Genomic DNA, 17,391 nt, shown 5'->3' with positions numbered 1-17,391 from the left:
GTCATTATTTGTGTACAGTATAGTTTCTTCCTATTCGCAATTCTACGCAATCCGAATTCGACGCAATAGGTATTTCACCTCATTCGTTATTGTGCACAGTCATTATTTGTATATAGTACAGTTTATTCCTCTTCGCGATTCTACGCAATTCGAATTCCACACAATAGGTATTTCGCCTCATGCGCTATTGTGCACTGTCATTATTTGTGTACAGTATAGTTTCTTCCTATTCGCAATTCTACGCAATCTGAATTCGACCCATTAGTATTTCACCTCATTCGATTTTATGCACAGTCATTACTTGTGTAAATTAGCGATTCTTCCTGTTCGCAATTCTACACAATCTCAGCATCCTCAATCCCCTCAAACACGCACAAATAGAAACGCAGAAAGTGCTTTCCACGGCGCCCTAGCATAGGCAAAGCTCCATATAGCATTATTAATATTAACTACCGTCATACGCACTGTATATATCTTGTAAACAAAATGTTAAAATCGAACGTTTGCTGACTATAGGCCAATGTTTACTAAATAATTACAGATGTAGTGCGAAAAGCTTTTCCTTCGTATTTTTCGGAAAACGTTCATATTTTTCATGGTATGATAGTTCACACTGTGACATTTGATGAAGTAGAACTGCTGATAATAGATCAGAACGAAACTCCGCTCATGTTAAGAGATTTCTGCGTTTCTATTTGTGCGTGTTTGTGGGGATTGAGGAAGCTGAGATTGTGTAGAATTGTGAACAGGAAGAATCGCTAATTTACACAAGTAATGACTGTGCATAAAATCGAATGAGGTGAAATACTAATGGGTCGAATTCAGATTGCGTGGAATTACGAATAGGAAGAAACTATACTGTACACAAATAATGACAGTGCACAATAGCGCATGAGGCGAAATACCTATTGTGTGGAATTCGAATTGCGTAGAATCGCGAAGAGGAAGAAACTATACTGTATACAAATAATGACTGTGCACAATAACGAATGAGGTGAAATACCTATTGCGTCGAATTCGGATTGCGTAGAATGGCGAATAGGAAGAAACTATTCTGTACACAAATAATGGCTGTGCACAGACGCGAATGAGGATAGATACCTATTGTGTGGAACTTAGATTGTGCAGAATTGCGAACAGGAAGAATCGCTTCTGTACAGAAATAATTGTACATAGAAGCGAATGAGGCGAAATACCTATTGTGTGCAATTCAGAATGTGCAGAATTGCGAACAGGAAGAATCGCCACTGTTCACAAGTAATTACTGTCCACAATAGCGAATGAGGTGAAATACTAATTGCGTAGAATTCAGATTGTCCAGAATTGAGAATAGGAAAAAGTGTCAATGGCAAGAACGTCGCATAATCCAACGTCAAAATTCTACACACGATTCCCTATTTTTTAACCCCCGACGCAAAAACGACGGGGTGTTATAAGACTTATAAGTTTGACGTGTCTGTCTGTCTGTCTGTTTGTCTGTTTGTCTGTTTGTCTGTCTGTCTGTCTGTCTGTCTGTGTGTCTGTCTGTGGCATCGTAGCTCCCGAACGGATGAACCGATTTAGATTTAGTTTTTTTTTTGTCTGAAAGCTGAATTAGTCGGGAGTGTTCTTAGCCATGTTTCATGAAAATCGGTCCACTATGTCGCAGTCGGGGGTTTTTTCAAAATTTTTGTGGTTATTTTATTAATTGCAAAGGCCGTGCCAGGACAAGCTGAGTGAGTCTGCCCCTTGAGTTCAAAAACATATTTTTTACACAAGTACATATAGTTTAGAGTGCTCAAATTTTACACAATAGTTAGGTAATGCTAATGTAAAGCCACACAATCCGTAAAAATGACAAGCCCAAACTCAAGAGGGGTGCAGAATCATTTAGCTAATTCTTGGGCCTTTGAGCGCCACCGGGTCCTAAAGGAACTTCTGCCGGCGTATTATGATTCCAATTTTATCACTTATCCACGTGGATAAAGCATCCGTCACCCTTTGGCAAGTATGTCAGTGTGAGAGTGACAGTTGTCTTATACACGTGGACAAGTGATAAAATTGGAAGCATGATACGCCGGCTGATATCGCCTAAATGACATAAGTACTTGTTAAGTCTTTTTATAAATCGAAATAACAACAGTGAATGAGAATCATTGAAGTGTGCGAAGGAAGCCACAATTTTTATCGTTATTAGGTTGTGTGCCGTGACGCGCGACTCCCGCTGAACACATGGTATCAGATTCAAATGACCAATCACGCTAGGATCCTTCCATTTTAGGGCTCCGTAGTATCTTATTATTGTATAAGTACTCGTCTGTCACGACGTCACTATTCAACTACAATAATTATGTGTTAAATTTACATACAGTTCCTACGCGGTCGTGAAATTTTGGATAGACAGTTGACATATTATTGACACTATCGAAAATATTATTACAAAAGTTATAGTTGGCAGTTGTTATTTACTAATTAATATTATACCTTTGACATGTATACCTTTTAATTATATAAATAAATGAATATTATCAATTTATGTAAGTATATGATATAATAAATGCTCAATTTTTTAAATATAATGTCAATGTCCAAAAAATCATTAGTATCTAATCACTAATTATTATTTAATAATTATTTTCAATACTTAGCCTAAAGAGGTGAAATACCTACGTTTGCATTGTATGAATGTTTTCATTCATTATGACTTAAGAATATATCTAATTGTAGGTGTCTTAACTAAAAAACTGTTAAAAATCCTCGTAAACGTTTTCATCAACAACTCGACGTCGTAAACCTGAAAAGTGATTAATGGTGAAAGCACGTCATTCGGTTTGAAAATGATTGAATAGTAGTTGTTATTTACTAGTCTCTGCACATTAATTCCGATATACCGCGTAAAAACCACCAATCCGAACTAACCGAGCAATTAAATCGACTATTAACGCTACAACGTTTATATGTACACGCATTAACTGATTTTTTTACTTCAGTTTAGTCTGGGAGACCAAAAGGGGCTTTTTGTAGTTACTCAGAAAACGCGTCAGATTGTGATATGAGTGTGATATGTCGATTCTCGATACCCCTCATACATAACCACTTCTAGCCGCCTGCGTTAAGCAATTGAGTGGTGTGGGGGCTCACAAAATGTTAAGCAGCTTCTGGATTTTGATATCTTTACTTACATTATAATTATCGTGTTTTAATCATTTTTGTTTTAATCAGCTATAAAATTAAATTTGTAAGCTTTTTTCTTTCTCGTTTTTTAACCACTGTGGTGACTGGCTAAGAATGTCACTGCCCCCGTCCCTCCCGTGGAATTCGACTGTGGAATCGATTTGAACTTCAATATAAGTAAACGGATATAGTCAGTGTCGACAATAACTTTTCTTTGAACATAATCGTACATTTTACATATCCTATCAAAATCAATTCTAGAGCTAATTGTTAACGTACCTATTATATTTAATTTCGGCCCGCGGACCAAGATAGCATTACGTCTACCGTGAAAATTACATAAATGGGTAGCAGTGTCTATATAATAGAAACTATTCTAAAAAATACATTCGTCACTTTTTCAAAACATTTTTTTCTATATTATAATTTATAACGGTTGTCTGGAATGCATTTGCAATTTTAGGTAGGTATTATACAAGATTAGAAAATGGTTCTTAATATAGCTGTTAAAGTGTGTAATGTTAATGTATGTATTATGAACAATTTGCTGAAACAAAAACGGAATGCGTTCTTTCATATATGCTTGTAATTGTTACAAGTGCAGGTGGAAATTAGTAATGCAAATAAAGATAGTGTTTTGTTATAGCTGTAATTGCCAATCGAAAAGGTTTTTAATTTCAAGTTACGTGCAGTTATAGATTAAACAGGTAATGTGGAAAGTTATGTACCGACAAAATTCAACTTTTTCGTGTGCCTACAAGGAATAGGTTTTGAATAAGAGGTACAAGTACCTATGTGAAGTACGATAGTTAAAACCTCAATAATCCTCATTAAGTATGCAATGAAAAATAGGGTTTAGAAATATTGGTAAGTACGTATATTATTCCCTAAAATAACATATTTAAAAAAAAATGGCCAAATTCGAGTACAAATTGGGTTCACCAAGGGTTGCATGCATACTTTCACTTAATGTATTAATTTTTGATGTAAAAATAATAAAAGTTTTTGATTTTTCCGTGTACTATAAGAAGATATTACATGCTAAATTTCATAGTTCAAGGTCAACGGGAAATAGATACCTACATAAATAGTCTAACTACTCTTTTAAGGTTAATTGCTTTAACCCTTAAATGCATGGTGATGTATATATGCATCACATATTTGATGGCCTGTGGCTCAATATATAGCTATCCAAAATCACATTTATAGCTTAATTATTATTCAGTATTTATTATTATTTAATAAATAATTAAATAAATTAAATAATATTATGATTTACTATTTATTATTTAAGGATAAAGATGAAATGGCGGAAAAGTGTGAAAAAACAGGATGATGGCGATTTTTAGTATGTGATTTAGGCAGATTTTTTCGGAGTTAGTAATTAGTTTATGTTTAAACATTTTATCACGGGGTACACAAATAGTGTAGGTTTCTAATAGCAGTAAAACTTTACAAATAAAACTTACCAATAATTATATATTTATATAAATAAGTTTTGGCCTATTTAACTTCTAACACTGATTTGGTATTAAAATCGGTATTAAATATTTTATTATTATTTTTCCCACACTCAGAAAACCATTGTCTATCACATATATTAATATCTCGTTAAAAGAAAAATTCATGCATTTAAGGGTTAAGAGTTGTATGCCGCACAGCACATACAATAAATCGGCGGCTGTCTTTCTCCTCGTTAACGTAGAAGTATCGTTTTATCACAGCTTCAAGGGACTGTCGACTTGGTTTAAATTTCAATTCGATACTTCCAGCGTTCCCGAGATAAAGGGTCTCTAATCGACATACAGACGGACGAATGGACGAACAACGAAGTCATTCTACTCGGATGTGTTTCGATTTTTTGTTTTTGAGTGACGGAACCCTAAAAACACAATATTAATAAATTAATATAGTTTTAATACTATCTAATATCTATATTATCGTGTCATGTCCGACGCAAGAGCGACCCTCCGTTCTCACCCTCCGTGCAGTAAGTACTAGTATAAATTAGAATTTGATATAGGTAAAGAACAAATTAAGTTACTCATGAATCGTGATATTTGAATTACTAAGTACCTACGTGTTTTCTTCCTTGTCAATAAACAGGCAGAAATTCAGATTACTTTTGAATTTTGAAGCTGTACCGAATTATTGAATATTCATTGTATTTGTAAGCATGTATTCATTGTAACAATTAACATGATTAGTTTATTTGAAAATAATGTAAGGTTTGTTATACTTACTTATATATTCTAGTCAACGGCATAATAATTAATTAATCAGGCATGCTTTAATTTTGGGTAAGTAAAGATATAGAAATGTTTATCTTACATATACTGCAATGTTCTTCAATTAATCAACGCAGCCCGTTGTAAAAATAAACCCAATTAATATACATTTGGGTATCACATTTTGTAGCAGCGGAATTTGCCAAATTTTTTAAACGTGAGGTGAACAAGAGGGAGAGAGAGAGGGTACCATTTTGTACCATTTGGCGTTAGGGAGTCTAGGTACCTGCATGGGGTCCCAGCTTTTACAGATTTTCTTACTTAAATCGCTAAGCGTCAAGTTGAAGTGGCTGCGTAGGTAAGGTACCTAGCCAACGTCGTAATCGCATACGTTTCGTAAACAGCTTTCCTTATCGCTCTTCTGTTAGACTGTTTTAATGGCCACACGTAGCGTCAGCGATTCTCAATTCGGCTAGGCCGGCTCTTACCGAAGAGCCGGCGACTTGCACCGTTCGTATCGTATCAGCAATGTGATATAGCGAGGTGATGTGATCAAAGGCCTATCTAATTTTAGACTCAAACTAGTGATTAAGTTATATGCTTTGTCTTAGTTTCAAATGAGTTAATGGATTTGTCAAATTAATTTAGTTTACAATCGTTTTTCTAATCTTGTTAAAAATGCACTCCTATCATAACAATAGCCTCTCCTAACTCGCATTGCCAACTATTATATGTATACCTAGGAAAAAACATTATTTAGACTGACCTGCATCTGCATCTGAAACCATGAGTCGAGAAGCCCAGGCGCGTGCGGTGCGGCCCAGCGACTGCCGCCAGGGACAATCTGAAACATAACCAACTGCTTCATATCTGACACCATACAATCCATACTAATATTATAAATGGGAAAGTGTGTGTGTCTGTTTGTTTGTCCGTCTTTCACGGAAAAACGGAGTGACGAATTGACGTGTTTTGTTAAGTGGAGATGACAAGGAATGGAGAGTGACATAGGCTACTTTTTGTCTCTTTATAACCCCCACTTCCCTGAAATGGGGGTTGGAAGTTGGTATGGAGCATTCCGCAACTTTCGAATTTAGCGCGAGCAACGTATACGTATATCATGCTACAAGGGCAAAGTGTACCTAGTTTTTTAGTTGGTTCAAAGTTTTATAGTGGGAGGCGGCGAATTGTTGAATAAGTATTTAATACTGATTAAATATTTCGCGCTAGTGAAAACATCTGCATAAGTCATGGCCGCGCGCGTTTAAAATCCAGTACCTTCGCTGATTTAAGAGCTATTTTAATCTTGAAACACCTGCAAAGACTGCCCTATGAAAATCGTTGGCAACATTCAAAAGCTTGGTCCAACTCTACGTACTTGAGATACTATCATGCTACGTAATGAGCATTTTTTTGCAAAAGCACCCCAACAAAATCATAAGTTATTTATATCGCCAATCCTTTCATACATTCAGTAAAACTGTCTTTTGATCATCCGGTTAGAAAAAATTAAAATCTCAATTTAACAATTCCAATCTTTTATTATATTGCCTTCGCATCGACATCAATTCTATATGTTTTCGGGCTAATAATAAAAGTTGACATCCAAGCCATTCATTCAAAAGTATCAGCTTATTATGCAAATCATAAGATTGGAAACCATCCGGCACCGTGTTGTGGTCAACAGACCATTCCTATTATTCATAAGTAACCGTACAAAATCCCAATTCATTAACAGTTTTCATGGCGATTGTAAATCCTCCGCTTACGCTACTTGACCTATCTTAACTCGGCTCTACCTACGATCCATGGTTTTAGAACCTTATATTTATATCAGTAATTTAGACTTAGAACTGTATGTTTATTAAGTACATACGTATAGGTACATAATTGTTTGTATACTGGGGACTATTCGGTGGCATTTGTCCGATAATAATATTTTCAGTACAGATGGTGTTTTTTTTACACACTAGTTCATTAAATGTTAGGTCGAAACTTCAGAGGGCCATCTGTACTGAAAAACTCGTGTAGATTTAAAACACTCCCTTCACTCGTGTTTTAATTTATCGCCACTTGTTTCGAACTTCTTTTTTACGCACTTGTATCGTAATGTACTATTTCGATACGAGAGCTTAACAATAACTAGGCTTTTTAACATTACTTATTATAGTGCCTATTCAATAAGCTTTATGTTATAACCAGTTTTTGCTCGCGGCTTCGCTCGCGTTAGAATGAGACAGCCTATGTCACTCTCCATCCCTTCAACTATCTTAAAAAATCACGTCAATCCGTCGCTCCGTTTTGCCGTGAAAGACGGACAAACAAACAGACACACACACTTTCCCATTTATAATATTAGTATGGAAGTATGGATACACAGCCTAAAAACTAACAGCCTGTAAACAGTTGATCGATTATGTACGATCAAATTATTTAATAACTTATTATGTACGATCAAATTATTTAATAACTTTTCCAGCGCAGTCTATTGCCTCTTTGTATGTTTTGAGCCAAGAAGCCCTAAAGTTGCCCACGGTTGTGATTGTCACGCCTGCTGTGCAAAAACGACAGTAGCGGCCCTTTTAAAAGAAGATGAAAAAGAAAACTCTTACATTAAGGAGCGGGAGTCCCACGCGCCCGTCGGCGGGCGGCGTTGATGTCTTTTCCACGCCACCCGCGAGCGGGTGCCATCCCGCAAACCTTTGCAGTTTTACGTACTAATTCATCAGTCCTAACTCTCCTAACCTGATTCATTTGAAAGCGTGTGCTTTGATAATAACGGTAATAATTATGATGAGTTTGGGTGTATGTTGATTTTGTACAGGAATTCAAAGTATGAATTTGAGTTAGATAGAACATGACTTAATATGTGACTGTTAATTTAAACATAAATATTTAAATAGTTATTTTGTTTAGGAATAAACAATTAATGTCTATTGAGTACTTAAATAATAAAATCACGCAATGTCTTATCCAATTTATCGATTGATCAAGCTGAGACAAGCTGAGAACGAAAAGAAGAAATATGATCATTGCAGAAGCAAACTGTTAAGGGTATTTTAAGCAACATCCAATTTATAGAGAAGCTGTTCAGTTAAGTTCGGATAACATACATACGTCACCATAATCTACAATGGGCAGTATGAGAGTCTTAATTAATGCAATTTTATTTTTCATTGGCAAGACGTGCTTCAATTTTCCATGTATTGGCTATTGCTAGATACCAATTTTAGAAATGTTTACCAAAAACTGATGGTGATTGCACAATGTTTATTTATAATACTTGACATTTATAATTATAATAAAATCAACGTATAGCATAGGTTTAGGCGGGTATTCTGGTACCTTGTTTTTAAAACATAAATAAATATTCGCGAAGAGCTTAAAATATGTAGGTAAGCATTAAATATCAGTATAGGTTATAGTTAAGTATTAATGGCACTCCGACGGCATCCCTACCTATTTTCAAAAAAACCTGAAAGATGACTGAAACTGAAAAAGTTACCGTAATTGAGTACACAGATCATGCGGCTACGTGTTTATGATCTAGAGCGTTTGTTCCAATTTCTGCACGGGCAGCACGGGTTCATGCGGTAGATCTGCGCTTCTTACGGGAGTTTCGATTTCAGCTTTAGCACTAAGACCAAAACACTTAAACTCTTAATTACACCTGCACTTTGGAAATCATAGAAAGTAACGAGGTCCTGGATCCTAATGTGGAACGGGGCTGGCTGAAGGCTAAGGGGAACTCGACTCCAAGTAGCGCCGGCGCAAGCTCGTGGCCCAATTCGGAGTCACATCGAAACGGTTCCGCCGGTCGAAACTGCACTTGAGTAAATTTGCACAAAGTATGCGGTATGCGGATCGTAGTTCCTGAATTTGTGGGCTCCTCGTACCTGGTCGCCCACAAGGTCCTCGGCAGCTCTGATCGCGCAGCAGGCCTCCATTCCCGGCGAGCCGGGCGTCGCGTCGCGGATCGGGGCGCGACTGTCACACGAGGGCCATGCGCACGCCTGCGCGCGGCTGCTGCGCGGGACACACTGCGTGCGATAGGTGATAGCCGCCGCGACCTCCTTCGCGGGGTTGCAATGAAAGTGATTAGGTTCTTGCGCGACTGATAACGAGGGCTAGCGCTGCGAAACGCTGCTTTCCAGTTGGTTCTTTGTGTACGTGGCGTGGCGGCCGTAGGTAATTTACAATACCTATCTCGTATAGGTAGGTACATACTCGTACTTACCGATCGCACATTGATACCTAGCTACACTGAAATTACCTTTATTTAAATTTATATTGACGTAAGTATTTGACGCGGCCAATGATAATCCTTATGAAAGTTCACTTTTGCATGGAGTAACTATCAAATTCTAATATTTTGGACTATTTTCAGTACCTACCATAAATAGTATAAAATATCTACATAGTATAAATACATAATGTATATATATTTATAACTATAAAATACATATAGCAATTAAGTAATAAAAGTACGGTAAATTACTACCTATTTTTTATAGTATTTTATGCAACAGGCGTTTAAAGGAGGTCAAAAAAGACGAGTGGCGTGGGTAACAATTTGAGGCGAAGCCGAAAATTGTTAATAAAGACGCCACGAGTATTTTTTGGCTCACCTAAACACCGTTGCTTTTACCCGAAAGGGGGCCACATATTTATTTTAGGTTAATTTTTTTTTTCTCTTATTGTAAATTATTTCTCATTTATGTTTTAAGTATGTGTGGAACAAATAAAGCTTTTTTTATTTATTTTATTATTATTTATTATAAACACCGTTGCATACAATACTTTTTCTACAAGTACGCACTTAGTATTTAATAGTTTTTTAGAATAACTTTCGTGAAATTCACACTGTTTCCTGTATTTTGACGCAAAGGTTTGCACTGTAAGCGCAGCTGCCCAAAGCCATCCCGCGCACGCGCGCAGTATCGTTATAACAATGTGTTGCCATGGTTACAGAGCCAAACAATGCGTTTTCAATTTTTTCGTTACTGCGCGCATGCGCGGAAAGCCGGCGGACGCTGACTTTGGGGAATCGACTTTTATGTAGGGTTTTAAAGATCTATACACGACCCTGTAAATGACGAATTGCAGTTCGGGAGTAACGACTTCATAAAAAATGGCATTCTGTTTAGTCCGTCAGTTAGATCGTCCAAAAATACTAAACTGAAATTACTGATATTTTTCGCTTTTTCTAATTAATGAAAAAATACAAAGATATAGAGAATCTAAGTTCCAGAGTGGGGGCTTGTCACGTCACTTCTAAGTAAAAATTGTAGGTACCTAGGCGTGACGTCACGCGAAACTTCAACGCACTGTACACCGTCGTCATTTTTCGTTTACGAAAAAAAAAAAAAAAAATACGTGTCTAAAATTCTTTAATAATCTAACTGCTGTGATACTGTACAGCACGACCACGGATGATTTTAACCGCCGCCTCAAATCTTTCAAGGAAGGTGGTTTTCAATTCGTCTGTATGTTTTTTATTTTTTTTAATGTTTTTGTTTCACGATATCTCCGTCGTTACTGGACCGATTTTGAAAATTTTTTTTGATTGAATGTATATGCATACAGATTGGTCCCATTTTTATCAGAACCCAGTTCTGATGATGGGATCCTGGAGAAATCGAGGGAACTGCTCAAATCTGAAAGGCACACATATGGTGATTTTTGTGTTTTTTAAGGAACGACAGCATGCATACGTACGGAACAGTGACATTTGGTGCAGTGGAACTGCTGATGATGGTCAGAACGGAACTCCTCAAATCTGAACGGCACGCTTATAGTGACTTTGGTATTTTTATAAGGACAGCATGCACTTACGTCCAGAACAGTAACAATTAATTAGTTATGTTTGTTAAGAATATTGAGTTTTCAAGTCAAATTTTGTCAAAATTCGATTTCTTATAATCGGATTCATGAGGAAGTTGAGGAAACTCCTCAAACCTTAACGGTATGTATATTATTAATTTGCGTTGCCATCAAATAATTAAAGTATTAAAAGAAGTTTTAAAAAATACCTACACATTTCTACATAATCCAACATTCGCAAGTAGCTTTCACCAGAACCACAAAGGCGGCGGTTATTTTTTCTTAAAAATTATATTAATTCTGTTGCGGTACAAAACCACGAAAAAAAATGTACTTCTTTGTACTTACGTTTAAAAAAAAATGTACCCTTATGGTTTCGGAGTTTCGACATAGGGGCCGGAACCACACTATATTAAATGATTTTTTAAATTTCATTTGTGGTACAAATTCACGAAAAAAAATGTCTTTTTTGTACTTAGCTTTTTAAATTGTACTATGTAAATTACTTCTAAAACTTAGTGTGGTCGTACCAGGAAGTACTTATCTAGCACGACCACAACCCATGTCAAAACTCCGAAACTATGCGGGTATTTTTTTGAAAAAGGTAAGTACAAAAAAGTACAGTTTTTTTCGTGACTTGTACTGAAACAGAAATTTAAAAACTTATTAAATATAGTGTGGTCGTGCCAGGGAGTACCTACCTAGCACGATCACGGCCCCTATGTCGAAACGAAACTCCAAAACCATAAGGGTACTTTTTTTTTAAACGTCAGTACAAAAAAGTACCTACATTTTTTTTCCTGAATTTGTACCCCAACAGAATTAATAAAATCATCTGTGGTCGTGCTGTATAGTATCACACTCTAACTGACGGACTAATTAGTTTTGTTTAGTCGTCTCACCTATTATTAGTTATTTATTTTGTTACTTTAAAGATTTAGTTTAGATTAGTTTTTAATTTAATTGTATGTTATCTTTCTTAGGCATGCACCACTGGTCACCTTGAAAGAATGCCAGATATGAGGGCTCCTAAAATTATGACCAGCTGGACACCGCAACAAAAAAGGCCTAGGGCTAAACCTCGGAAAACGTGGCGAGACTGTGTGGAAGAGTACCTGAGGAGATTGAGGCAATATATATACCAACCGGAGGAGGGTCGCCAGAGATCGCGGCAACTGGAGGAAGATAGTGGAGGTCGACAAGACCCTCAAAGAGTTGTAGCGCCATCGGAAGTAAGAAGTAAGTTGTATAAATGAATTCAACACCTCCGATCTATACGAAAACATAACACTTTAAGTTCTCGCGCTTTGTACACATATTTAAAGTCACACACAGAAAAGATCTATCTTCGGACCAGTGCGCGGATGTTGTGAGTGCTGTGTGTCGTGCGGTGGGAAATAAACATTAACTAAAAGCGGGTAGATTATATTTATTTGTCTACCCCGAACATTTATATAAATTAATATCGGGTGGTTTTCTGTTGTTTACATCTCCGGTCAGAAGTACTCGAAACCGACGAGCGTGTATGAGAAACGTTATGAAAGTGTGTGAAGCGAAAGTGGTTTGTCAGGATCGTAGTAAATGGAAATCCGTGATCTCTGCCTACCCCTCTGGGAAACAGGCGTGATTGTATGTATGTATGTATGTATGTACATCTCCGGTGACACTTTGCTGGGACGTCAGTCTTCCGCGACCACGGCCAGTGCAACCTGGCCGAAACGTTGGGAAAAAAGGTAAAAATAATGTTAATTAATCGCGTTCGACCTGTGTGTGACTTTAAATATGTATACGAAAACATTCCAAATATGACCATCCTCATGACAGACGACCTGTCTGGCGCAGTCGGTAGTGAACCTGCCTGCTACGCCGCGGTCCCGGGTTCGAATCCCGGTAAGGACATTTATTTGTGTGATGAGCACAGATATTTGTTCCTGAGTCATGGATGTTTTCTATGTATATAAGTATTTATATATTATATATATCGTTGTCTGAGTACCCACAACACAAGCCGTCTTGAGCTTACCGTGGGCCTCAGTCAATCTGTGTAAGAATGTCCTAAAAAAAAAAAAAACCGGCCAAGTGCGAGTCGGACTCGCGCACCGAGGGTTCCGTACAAACCTGCAAGGTTTACAAAGTTCGTTCATTACGACAATCGAGTCATAATATATATTTTGTAATGTAACTACAAATTTAAGGTTTTCGGAATTTTTCCTTTATGTGTGCTTATAAAACGTTGCTTCATGCCAAATTTCAAGATTCTAGGTCGACTGGAAGTACCCTTTAGGTTTTGATTCCCTTGCGAGTACTTGCGAGTTTCAAAATATGCAGCTTAAATTGCTGTTTCTTTTGATTGCGTTGACATAGAAGTTTGATTTTGTTACAGCTTAAAGGTATTATAGACCTGAGTATTTGGTATGAATTTCAATTTAATACCTCTACGCGTTTATGAGGAAATGGGTAGTAAGGTTAAAATTATTAAAAAAATATATATTATGTGATGTAACTAAAAATTTATGGTTTTCGTAATTTTTCCTTTATCTATGCTATAAGACGTTGCTTCGTACCAAATTTCAAGATTCTGAGTTTACGGGAAGCACCCTGTATGTAGGTTTTGATTCCCTTGCAAGTGTCGAAAATTTGCGGCATAAACGGCGTTATCTTTTGATTGCGTTGGCTTAGAAGTTTGATTTTTTCACAGCTTCAAGGGACAGTAGACCTGAGTAATTGATATAAATTTCAGCTTCATACCTCCACGCGTTCCTGAGAAAAAGGGTCTTGACAGACGGACGGACGGACAGACGGACAACAAAGTGATCCTATAAGGGTTCCGTTTTTTCCTTTTGAGGTACGGAACCCTAAAAACATTGCTCTACTGATGACTGACTGGCGGGCAAATGTAACTGGTCCATTTTTTCCATGTTTTACAATGTTTGCATTATTAAATAGTTTCCTCCGGTTATAGGTATATGGTAGGCGTGTTCAGTGGATACATGTCGAACTCAACATCATAGTGTAATAATGAAAAAAAAAATGGATCAGTTACAATTGCCCCCCAGTCGAGATTTGCCCAGATGTACCTTACAAGTTTCTAATGGGTCGGCAACGCACATGTGACACCCCTTGAGTTGCAGGCGTCCATCGGTTACGGTGACCGCTTTCCATCAGGCGGCCGTATACCTGTTTGCCGCCGACGTGGTATAAAAAAACAGCTTTTTTAGGGTTCCGTAGTCAACTAGGAACCCTTATAGTTTCGCCATGTCTGTCTGTCCGTCCGTCCGTCCGTCCGTCCGCGGATAATCTCAGTAACCGTTAGCACTAGAAAGCTGAAATTTGGTACCAATATGTATATTAATCACGCCAACATAGTGCAAAAATAAAAAATGGAAAAAAATGTTTTATTAGGATACCCCCCCTACATGTAAAGTGGGGGCTGATATTTTTTTCATTCCAACCCCAACGTGTGATATATTGTTGGATAGGTATTTAAAAATGAATAAGGGTTTACTAAGATCGTTTTTTGATAATATTAATATTTTCGGAAATAATCGCTCCTAAAGGAAAAAAAAGTGCGTCCCCTCCCTCTAACTTTTGAACCATATGTTTAAAAAATATGAAAAAAATCAAAAAAGTAGAACTTTATAAGGACTTTCTAGGAAAATTGTTTTGAACTTGATAGATTCAGTAGTTTTTGAGAAAAATACGGAAAACTACGGAACCCTACACTGAGCGTGGCCCGACACGCTCTTGGCCGGTTTTTATTTTATAATTGTCATCTCGCTAGGATGATAGTTTCCAGGAATTCCGGGATATAAGCGAAAAGCGAACCTTCAAATCTCTCTACATGGTCCTAACCTAAGTAATTTAACAGAGTTATAAAGCCAAAAGTTTTGTTCCATCCATGGATCTCTTAATGATCATTAATTTCCTGACTATGAACAAGGATGATTTACATAGGACTAGCTTTTGCTCGCGGCTTCGCTCGCGTTAGAAAGAGACAAAAAGTAGCCTATGGCACTCTCCATCCCTTCAAATATCTCCACTTAAAAATCACGTCAATTCGTCGCTCCGTTTTGCCGTGAAAGGCGGACAAACAAACAGACACACACACTTTCCCATTTATAATAATTAGTATGGATTTACAATCTTCATTCATACTAAGAATCGTACCTCAATACTGATGTCTAGGGCCTATTTTAGACATTAGCTCAGCAATTCCCGTCAACTTTGTACAAAAATTAAGGGAAAAGTTTAATTTGTTTTTATTAATTCCTATTTTGTTACCAAGATTTTGTTGATGAATTGAGATTTTATTAAGTTTTATTTCATCAGTAAGGTTCTCTAGTATCTATATTTTCTTAATTATAACAATTATCCTGTATATATCTTACGAAAGTCGAATTATATTACTAAATGTTGGTAACAAAATAGGATCAATTAAAATTTGCTGACGTGGCATTGTACAAAGTTGACGGGAATTGCTGAGCTAGCTTTTAATTTTAGTCTTAGTTTCTTATATAATTATGTAACTATGTTCATGTAAATAAAGTTTTCCCTATACCTACTGATGATCCCTACTAATTTTTTTTTCAAGATATGTATTGACGTGACATCATGATATTAAATTAAAAAAAATATGTCATCGTTCTTATAAAAAATAAAAACACGTAAAAATATTTGGGGAAAATATGATTTTGGCCACTTCCAGGCTGCGAAACAGCGCCATCTAGTTTTAAGCCTAAAATGCCTATACATTTCAGGGGTAAGGTGCACTAGGGTATTTCCGAATGATTTTTGCACTAGTTGATAAGGTGTATGTGTTTCCATGTGAATAACACACTTACTAGATGGAATAGCCTAACAATGGATTACAGAATTTTTCATAAATAATGTAAGATTTTTAAAATACAAGCATTTCAAATCTAGCTTGTTTTTTCGTTGCAAACGTGCAATTCCGAATTGGTTCGGGTAAATCCGAATACACTTTAAAACGAGTTTTATGTGAATGTCGCATAAGAAACATATTACTTTTTTGATTGAAATTACCCTCCCGGCTCTTTTTACTCGATTTAGCGTATAGGAGTACTTAAACATGTGTTTGTCAAGCTTTTATTTCGGATTTACCCGATCAGGAATCTGTGGTACTCAAACTTTAATGACCATCAATAGTTTCCAAGGGGTCGCCTTATGATAATGTACCTACTTAATAAAAATCCACATATTAAAGGCTTAGTCTTTAACCTTTAAAAACACGCTAGTAATGCACATAAACTTAGGTGGAAGACCCCCTAGGCCTTTATCAATCCATGTTGATGACACACGTGCTTCGTTGAAATTCACCGAACGGACCTGGGGGCCGATTTTTGAGTCTCACTCTCACTAAAATACCGGTTGAAAACGGTGAATTGCCTATTATTTTCAGTGACAATTTTCTGAATTCGAACGCCGTGAGACTCAAAAATCGGCCCCCTGAAGGCAAATGTATTGTAATGTATATTTTAGAATCGTTATATCCGAATAACAAAAGAACTTAATTTTGTTTGTTTGAGAACCACTGGCTATTACTTTGAGAAAACAAGGTCGGGTAATTCCGGTACACTTTGTGTCACGGAATTCCCCACTTCGGGTAAATCTGAAAATGTAATAAAGTTCAAGCTAGAATAGTTTAAGCCGATTTAAAATGGCTAAAAAACGAAAATCTCTCAAACACAAAAGCAGTCAATTCATTTACTCACTAAAGTACAGAGTTAGCGATGGTCGTCTAATTCCGAATGACAAAAAAGCGGGAATTTTTCACTCGCTCACTAATCTGATGCGCCACAAGCGTAGTTTCGCCGCTAGCCTCTCGAGCCAACTTACGCTGGGAGGTAGATACTTGAATTGAACGTCATAGGGTGCGTTGCCAGAGCAAATTATGTAGCCGCGTTTAGTAGATATTAGTAATTTTCGGATTATCCCGAATTTCGGAATTAGCCGAGTAAACCTTACGCTTTTTTATGGGCTTTTTCAGTCCCGTATTAAATCGTCGTTGGTATGAACAATAATATTATTTCCTATATTCTTCTTCAGTACAGATGGTATTTTTTTTACGCACTAGTGCGAGAAGTGGTTCATTTCTTGACAGGTTGAAACTAAGGAAGGAACTCCCTTTGGTCATGTTTTACTTTATCGCCACTCATTTCGGCCGATA

At 36.8% G+C, this 17,391-nt stretch overlaps 1 protein-coding gene across 1 annotated transcript in view; it reads right to left on the bottom strand.

The window, feature by feature from the left end:
• LOC125241322 (dendritic arbor reduction protein 1-like) overlaps positions 1–9,408 on the bottom strand; it is a 67,851-nt gene extending 58,443 nt beyond the window's left edge. Inside the window, exons 1-2 of the mRNA XM_048149736.1 lie at positions 9,278–9,408; positions 6,148–6,225 (exon numbers count right to left, since the gene is read on the bottom strand). Of these exons, the coding sequence (XP_048005693.1) occupies positions 6,148–6,225; positions 9,278–9,328 (129 nt within the window). The 5' untranslated portion in view covers positions 9,329–9,408. The remainder of the gene's footprint in view (positions 1–6,147; positions 6,226–9,277) is intronic.
• Between the last annotated feature and the right edge of the window lie 7,983 nt (positions 9,409–17,391).

The sequence above is a fragment of the Leguminivora glycinivorella genome, chromosome Z, assembly GCF_023078275.1.
Source record: "Leguminivora glycinivorella isolate SPB_JAAS2020 chromosome Z, LegGlyc_1.1, whole genome shotgun sequence".
Taxonomy (NCBI): domain Eukaryota; kingdom Metazoa; phylum Arthropoda; class Insecta; order Lepidoptera; family Tortricidae; genus Leguminivora; species Leguminivora glycinivorella.
Note: the sequence above shows the minus strand (reverse complement) of the source record. Positions and strands in the feature narration are given on the sequence as shown.